At 37.2% G+C, this 9,044-nt stretch overlaps 1 protein-coding gene across 4 annotated transcripts in view; it reads left to right on the top strand.

The window, feature by feature from the left end:
- The window catches only part of LRCH1 (leucine-rich repeats and calponin homology (CH) domain containing 1), a 239,925-nt gene that overhangs the window by 209,438 nt on the left and 21,443 nt on the right, over positions 1-9,044 (top strand). For all 4 annotated transcript variants that reach the window (XM_014535734.1, XM_014535736.1, XM_005861408.2 and 1 more), the window contains 2 exons: positions 3,381-3,490; positions 5,323-5,460. In XM_014535734.1, the coding sequence (XP_014391220.1) occupies positions 3,381-3,490; positions 5,323-5,460 (248 nt within the window). The remainder of the gene's footprint in view (positions 1-3,380; positions 3,491-5,322; positions 5,461-9,044) is intronic.

The following is a 9,044-nucleotide window of genomic DNA, read 5'->3' as shown; positions in this document are numbered from 1 at the left end:
ATAAAATATATTTTTTAAAAAATAAAATAAAATAAAAATAAAAATGAAAGGGGGAGACATTTTTGTTTTTTCAGAAAACATGGCTATTTGTGGATCTGATGTTGTTTAAAGGAGATAAAGCCTAGAATGAAAGATTTATGTGTGATTTGGTATTTCCTTAAGAGTGATATCTGAAACTGAAGGACTTTTTGTTGTTGTTTTCAAGCTGGAAAAGGTTTAGACATCTTATGTAACAGTAGAATGTCTATCATTACAGATGAGCCAACTAAAACCAGAAAGATGAGGTGACTTGTCTAGTCACATTGCTAGATAGAGATGGAGATGGGCCATGCCCGGGGCTCCTGTCTATCATATTTACATTCATTCTACAGCTGTTCATTGAGGACTCTTTGTGCAAGTTACGAAGTCAGAGTGCTTCCTTTTTAATGGAGAGAAACAGATCTATACAGTAAGAGAGAAAATGATGTGTACTGTGAGAGAGACATAAGTAAATATGACATGAAAGAATAAAAACTGTAGGTAATATAGTCAGAGCTTTCATAATGGTCCCAATTCAAATTATTCTCTCCTAAGAAGCCCAGCAAAATAAGCACGCACTTAAGTGCTTTGTAGATTTATTATTAGCCTAAAGACTTTGTTTTAAATTTTCATCTATCCCACAGTAATTAATCCATTTCAAAAACTAGTAGTAGTTGTATAGTTATGGTTTGCAATAATTTTATGTACATTTGAAATGTTCATTTAAAAAACCACAGTTCAAATGTATTTTAACACTTTGTGATTAATTAACATCATAGAGACAAATACCCAAGCATGCATTTTGTATTTTGAATTTAAGATGACAAGCGATGCCAAGAAATTAAAACCTAGACACTATTGCATATCTTTTATCTCACATAGTGCTCCAACAAGGTGTAGACTTGAATTGTGTGCTGTTAAACAAAAGCTTATGGTTAATTTAACTTCCTGGTAGTTTTGTATTCTGAAGGAAATCTGCCAATAAAAACATATTGAAAATATTAAACATGCAGTATTAGATAACATTGCCCCCAGGAAAAAAGGCAAAGGAAAATCCTTCAAACATTAGATTTTTTAAAACAGTGTTGGGGCTCCCCTTGCTGACTAGTTTGTATATTGCTCAATTCTGTCTATATTCCTTGACTTTTTTTGGTAAATTTGGTTGACTTTTTTTCTTCGGGTGTGGATTATTTTTCTAGATTTTACATTTTAGTATATATCCCTTGTGGTTGCTGTGTTTAAATGGAAAATTTTTTGTTGGGCCCAGTATGGTGTGCGGACAAGCTTAATGCATTTACAATTTCTTCTATGCTTCCTATTTCGTCAGACTTTCCTTCGTTTCCCTTTGCTCCGTGAACTTCTCATTTCTCCCTGCTGGATTACTCTGCCCTCTTCCTTTTCCCATCTTGCCTTTGTTTTTGAAATAATTGCTCTCCCTTCCAGTGGGGTTTGGTTTTCCTGGGCCTTGGTGACAGCCCTTTGGTGGCGTGTTTTTGGATCTTTTTGCCTGTGACTTCCTTGGATGGCTTGAGGCAGAGGCTCAGCCCCACGCTGACTCCTCTCTGAGGTTCCAGAAGACATTATGTACATTAGATCACCCCCTTTCTCCATAACTCTAAATCAGGGGTTTATTAAGATGTGTCAAACTTTCGGTCTTTCACAGAGCATTAAAATGCTGATTCAAAAATTCTAGAACTGATTTACAAAGAAAATACTGAGACATATGAAGTACAATGAAAGTCATTTATAAGATGGTTTGGTCCAAAGATACAAATTGAGATTAAAATGGCACTGTTGGGTGAGCGTGGAATAATTGATTTTATGGAATGGACTTGAGTTTTTAGTTTTTTTATTTGAAGTATATTTGTAAACCATATTCAACCTAAAAAAAAGAATAAGTTGGAATAACTCTTAAAGTGGCTCATAGGAAATGCTTGTCAAAATAGAATAATAGTTGCATAACCTTTTTATTCTACATTATTTACATTATGGTGGATGAGATTACTAGAATTGTATCATGCCAATGTAGCCTTCTACCTTGTATTGATTTTTAAAATTGGAGTTCTCTGCCCAAAATTTCCTAAAGAGCTCCACTACCCTTCTCCCCAAACACACATACATAGTCAATGGGAGCTAAATATGGCTCTTACCAGCTCTTTGCTCCCTCTGTGTGCGTGGAAAGGTGACAGTCTTAATAGGATAAAAATCTCAAGGGAGAAAAAAAGTTCAAGTTTAAATCTCCTCTGGGTTTTGTGTCATAATAAAACTCAGAGAATCGGTTTCACATAAGAAGTCTCTAGAATTGCTTTACATATTTAAAATAACACAGGTTAATGATTTGTTGGCTAAAATTTTTCATAAGCTTGAGTTAAGAACTAAGTGATGATACACAGGATTACATGTTTGAGTGTGGAGTACAAAAATTCTGCCTTCTATCATGCCAGTGACAGCGTATCCAAAAAGTTAGCTCTTTAGAGATGACCATAGATTCCTTTTAGAAAAGTTAGCAAGTTAAGAGATTATCGTTGGCTTCAGGTCCTTAAAGTTAGCAGTTAAGAGATTATCGTTGGCTTCAGGTCCTTAAAATTACAACCTCCAAGTATCGCAACTAACAGTGGTGCTCCCTCTGAAAGGAGTTAAGCCTCTGGCTGCAGAAAAAAGGTATGCTCTAAACCAGTGGTCGCCAACATTTTGGACCTCACATACCACCGGTCTAAACCTCACAAGGATAACATCTTTGAAAGACTAATACAGAGGGTACAAAATATTCTACATATATAAGCAAGGGTCAGTGACATGCTAGAAGGTAGAATTTTCCACTCCACACTCAAACATGTAATCCTGTGTATCATCACTTAGTTCTTAACTCAAGCTTATGAAAAATTTTAGCCAACAAATCATTAACCTGTGTTATTTTAAATATGTAAAGCAATTCTAGAGACTTCTTATGTGAAACCGATTCTCTGAGTTTAATGAAAAGACTGAAACCTCGAGTGTAATGTAAATGAAAACTTAAAATGAAAGCACTGGGAAAATAAGAGAGGAATGAAGTCTTTCAGAGAGGTGAGATGGACCGGCTCTGAGGATGAGCCAAGCTCTTCCCTGGATTCAGTTTATTGCCACCAAAAAATACAGCTTTTGTTAGTCCACACAACCCAGTATAATTTTAAATTATAATCTTTTTTAGAATATTTGAATCATGCTTTCATGTGGTGTCACATTTTTACCATTATTTCTATGAGTGGTGAATGAATTATTTGGGATAAATAAAGAAACCATTTGCTTAATTTAAATATGAATAGTGTTATGGCAATCTACTCTAGACACACTCCATAAAGGCTTTTTTTTCCTTTCTATTATAGTGTTTCTAAGACCTCAGAGAAATTTGGAATCTATAGACCCGCAGTTTACAATTCGGAGGAAAATGGAACAAATGAGAGAAGAAAAAGAACTGATGGAACATCTCCGTGAGGTACCCAAGGAATATTATATATTTGAGTAATAATTTGCAGAATTGAAGCAACATGGTAGTTAGGGGCGCCTCTCCCCCAACCATCTCCACTAAAGCAGTTGAAAATCTAAGTATAACTTTTGACTCTCCAAAAACTTAACTACTAAATAGCTTGTTTACCTGAAGCATTACTAATAGCATCAACAGTTGATTAACACATACTAAACATGTAATAGGTACTGTATTCTTACAATAAAGGAAGCTAGAGAAAAGGAAATGTTATTAAGAAAATCATAGAAAAAGAAAAGACATTTACAGTACTATACATATTTATCAGAAAAAAATCCTCACCCTAGCCGGTTTGGCTCAGTGGATTGAGCTTTGGCCTGTGAACTGAAAGTTCCCCAGTTCAATTCTGGTCAAGGGCACATGCCTGGGTTGTGGGCTCAATCCCCAGCAGGGGGCATGCAAGAGGCAGCCGATTAATGATTCTCTCTCACCATTGATATTTCTATCTCTCTCTCTCACTCTCCCTTCCTCTCTAAAATCAATAAAAATATATATTTTTTTAAAAATCCTCATATAAGTGGGCCCACACAATTCAAACCTGTGTTGGTCAAGGGTCAATTGTATTTTTTAAAAAACAGACTTTGAAGCACTGCAAACAGTGCTAGTTTCAAATCTAGCCAGGTCACCTACAGACTGTTTGATATTGGGCAAGTCACTTAACATCCCTGAGTGTCAGTTTTTTCATGTATTAAAATAATAGTTCCAATCTACCATAGTGTGATTTTGTATGTAATATATGAGATAATGTAAATAGAACTACTTAATGCATATGTATAAAGCTAGTATTATTTCAATTCAGGCATACTTTAAACAAATGCGCTGTTTTTCAGTTACTTAATAGTAATATTCCATTAACTTAAAGATGTTTTAAGTTATTCTCACTTTATATCCCAAACTGGTCAGAACTTTTCAGTCAATCATTTAATGGAAAAACTAATTGAGTTCCTACCAAGCATGAAGTCACGTGCTGGGTAACATTAAAGATTTTCAGCTCTGTGATGATAGGGACCATGGCTAACGTTTGACCACTTTTTTGCCTAAGAAAACATGGGGGCGTGGAGGGGGACAGTTTGTCTTCTCTTTTAAATCTGCCTTTAGCTGCCTTAGGTTGGAGAATAAATTTTGTCCTATAATCCAATGTGAAACTTCCAGTATTTTTCACAAATGAGATAAAAACGGCTATAATGTTGTTGGAGCTGTGTACCAAATTCTCATTTAATATGTTTTCCCAAATTACAAAGGAAAAACTATAACTCCTTGGCCTCCAATTTGAGTATACAATTATCATTTTATAAGATGTAAGAGGACACTATCAATCACGTATCTATTCATATTTGCATATTTTATTAATTCTTCAGGGAAAATGCTATATTCTTTTAGAAATCCTTTACTTGTCACTTTTTTCCTTTTTTAAATAACATTTTAATTGAAAATATAATAGGAAATAATTCTGATTGGAGAAAATAGAGAAATGCTAAAGAAAAATAAATCCTTTTGTATCCCACTGCTCAAAGACAAGCACTGTTAACATTTTGGCTTCTACTGGCATTCTTTCTACATTTAAGTTGTTTCCGAATTGTGAGCATCTCATATACAGTCATGTGCCACTTAACAATGGGGATATGTTCTGAGAAATTAGCAGGCAATTTCATCGTTTTGTGAACATCATTGAGCACACTTACACAAGCCTAGATGGTGCAGCCTACTACACACCTTTGCTATATGGTATACCACTGCTGTATATGTGGTCCATTGCTGACCAAAACATCCTGATTCCTCCACAGAGCATTGAGATGAGACTCAAGGTCAGCCTGCACGAAGACCTGGGGGCTGCGCTCATGGATGGTGTTGTCCTCTGCCATCTGGTCAATCACATCCGCCCGCGATCTGTTGCAAGCATCCACGTCCCCTCACCAGCAGTTGTAAGTAACACTACAGAAAGGGAAACTACTTTTTACATAAAACAGACTCTTTTGAGACAGTGTTGCTGGCTAACAATGCCAATGGGATCATCTGCTCAGATCCTCTCTGTTGGGCCCCAAACCACTTGAAGAGCAGAAAGGAATAAGTCTGAAGGAAGCAATATTTTCACTGTTAAAGGGAGAATATTTAAAATAAATGTGTCAGTGACAGAAAATGAATTTATTTCAAATATAGAGCAAATCATATTTACGAAATTACTGGTTGGGGTGCTAATTTTAAGACATTAGGGACTAAAGATTCATATCTTACCAAGGGTTATTTAGCAGTGAGAAGGCTTTGGGAAAGCTGTTTTTTAGTTGGTAGCTTCTCGTTTGAATGGGGTTTCTTTCCTTTATTAACCATTGGGGATTTTAGGATAGCTCTGAAAAAAATGTGGGCTCTGTGTAAAAAATCATTACTGACCTGTCAAGCCGGAGGCTGATCAGCCTTCGTTAATGCAACAGTTCCTTGATCATTCACTGTGCTCCAGGGTACATTGGGGGCATAGGGGAATGATGGGAAATGTGAAAATAAGTGAGACTCCATTAATGCCCTAAAAATATTTGTCCCCTCTGTAGGGGAGATAAAGCTGGCAAATGGATCCTCTTCCTGTATACACAGAGCCTGTTACCATCCAGAGGAGAACTATGGAGTCACTTTTATGGTCAGTCAGATGAGTGTGGAGAATCAGGGGTCAGCTTGTCCTGGAAGCCTATATCGGGTTCAGACAAGTAGAGAAGAAAGAAGAACGTCTATTCACACTATTTGCTGTTCTTTAGACAAGGCAGGAAAAGAGTAGGGGCTAAGACTTAGGGTTTGGATTCAAATTCCAGATCTGCTCATAAGCCATATGTCTTTGGGAACGTTATTTAACCCCTCTTAAACTCAATTTGCTTTTCCCTATGGGAAATATTGTGAGGATGAAATAAGGTACTACATATGATATACCCACACATGTAAGCCATTCTTATCATTAGTGTTAATAGGGCAGATTTTCAAAATTCAGACTTCTTAATCCCAAGGCGTAGTGCTCATAAAATGACCACGTGGCAAGGGCGCTGGGGGAAAGCCACTGTGAAGCCACCTGCGCCCTCCCTCGGCCTCCTGGAAAGCCTCACTTTGGCACTATTTGTCCTAATTTCTTTCCTCTGTTCTCTTAGCTGATGATGCCATTTCAACTCTCAGTTTCTTTTTTATGCTGTTGAACATATTTTTCCTTTGGAAAGTTTGGTCATTTTTGCTTCAGAAAATGGGGTGTGGAATGACCAGTTTGTCTTCTCTTTCAAATCTGCCTCTAGCTGCCTTAGGCTGGGCAGTAAATTTTGTCCTATAATCCAATGCGAAACTTTCTAGTATTTTTTTACATATGGGATCCAAACTGTTATAATATTGTCAGAGCTGTGTGCCAAATTCTCATTTAAATAATTTTCCCCCAAAGTATAAGAAAGAGACTATGATTTCTCGGCTTCCAATTGAAATGTACAATTATCATTTTGTACGGTGTAAGAGGACACTATGAATCATGTATCTATATGCATTTGTATAGTTATTCTTAAGGAAAAATGCTACATTTTATTAGAAATCCTTTGGTTTTTCATCTTTATTTTTCTTTAAATAACATTTTAAATGAAAATATAATGAGAAATAATGCCTAGTTGGCAAAAAAGAAAAAATAGAGAAATGCAGAAGAAAAATAAATCATCGCCCAAAGACAATCAAAACATTTTGGTTACTATACTATTAGCACTTTCTGTATTTAAGTTTTTTAATTGTAAGCATCATATATATATTAATTGTTTTTAAAATTTATTATTAAAACCTAAATATTTCCCATGTCACCAAAATTCTTCGTAAACATCCATTTTAGTAATTGTAACATATGATAGCATATGTTATGCTTCCTTTTTAGAAATGCAGGCAGTTGCTAAATGTCCACTCTTTGAAAATTCTTCAGAGAGCATCTTAAAGCCTCTTTGACAAGGCCCAAGCCACAGTGTCGTGTGGCGTGCTATCTCTACGGCAGTGTTTGCAGAGGCTGCTCTCTGAACGAGAAGGCTGCTCCCCACCCTGCCTCCAGATCCTTCACCTGCAGCATCACTAGCTCTCATTTCTTCTCTACCGTAGTGTTTACAGGACGCAAGCCATTCTTGACTCCTTAGCACTGAGATAGAGTGTTTTCCTTTTTTTTCTTTCTTATAACAATCTCCCCACAACTAAGACCTATCATACTCTACTGTAATTTTCTTGAACTTGTTAATATTTTGAACTAGACCAGAACTAAGTGACCATGAGGATTGTATCTTTCAGTTTCACAGGTGCATCCTTAGCACCAGATAAAGAATCTGAGACATAGTAAACACTTGATCAGTCATGAATGGGAGCCTTTTCCATCCATGTGATTGCCAGCTTTTTAAGCATGCTAATTTTTCATTCATGAAACCAATACTGTCCATTTTTAATGCCAAACTGAGGGAATATAGTGGTAAACAGAATCACTATTATTGTCAATACTAGAGGCCCGGTGCACGAAATCATGCACAGATGGGGTCCCTCGGCCTAGCCAGTGATTGGGGCTGTTTGGGGCTGCGGGAGGTTGGCCGGCGGTGGGAGGGGGCTCAGGAGGTTGGTTGTGGGAGCACACTGACCACCAAGGGGCAGCTCCTGCATTGAGCATCTGCCCCTTGGTAGTCAATGCATGCCGTAGCAACTGGCCATTCGGTCACTTAGGCTTTTATATATATAGATGCTAAGAATCTCCTAAAATAGATTTTCGGAATCTTTGACAATTTGGTAAGCTAACCACTGGCATCGAAGTTGGTGTAATTTTTGATTTTTTGAACTATTGTATTTGTGGCAAGTACTTTTCTAATTGATACTAGGCAACAATCTTAGAATGGGCACTTTCTCACTTCCAAAGATGGAACATTTTCTTTATGTAGCTTAAAGCACACTTTCATTGACTTTACTGGGCTGACCTAAGTATTTTGAATGGTGTTGAGCATCTTTGGAGTTTCAGAACAGACTCCCCTAAATCCTAATTAGGAGGATCAGAACTGCCTCTCAGTATCCTGTGTGCTGGGCTAGGACCTTTTTGTCTGATATCCCCATATCACATTACCCATTTCTGTCCCTTCTCTTTGCATGAGGCTGAATGTAGCTGTCTTGTCCTAAGATATACAAGGGATGGGCATAACCACCTAACAGCTTCTTGGCCCATCTTTGCAGACCTCATGTTCTCTCCAGCCAGAGTGGAGAATATTTGTTTAGCTTCCAAATTAAATTGTTCCACCTGGAAGCAGGCTTTCTTTCTTTTTTTCAGGGGGTGGGACAGAAGAAGTTCCTTTTATTAATAAATACTGTGCAAATTTAGTTTTATGAAGATTGGTGTGGGCCCCTAAGCTATGGAATGAGTTGCTTCACTCTCCCTTGCTGTTAGCAGGGTAAGATCAGTCTTTATAAAACACTAGAGGCCTGTTGCATGAAGAGATTCGTGCAATAGACCTTCTTTCCCCTGGCTGCCAGCACCAGTTTTCCTCTGGCACCC

This window comes from Myotis brandtii, unplaced genomic scaffold (genome assembly GCF_000412655.1).
Source record: "Myotis brandtii unplaced genomic scaffold, ASM41265v1 scaffold15, whole genome shotgun sequence".
Classification (NCBI taxonomy): domain Eukaryota; kingdom Metazoa; phylum Chordata; class Mammalia; order Chiroptera; family Vespertilionidae; genus Myotis; species Myotis brandtii.
This window is presented reverse-complemented; position numbering and strand designations above follow the sequence as displayed.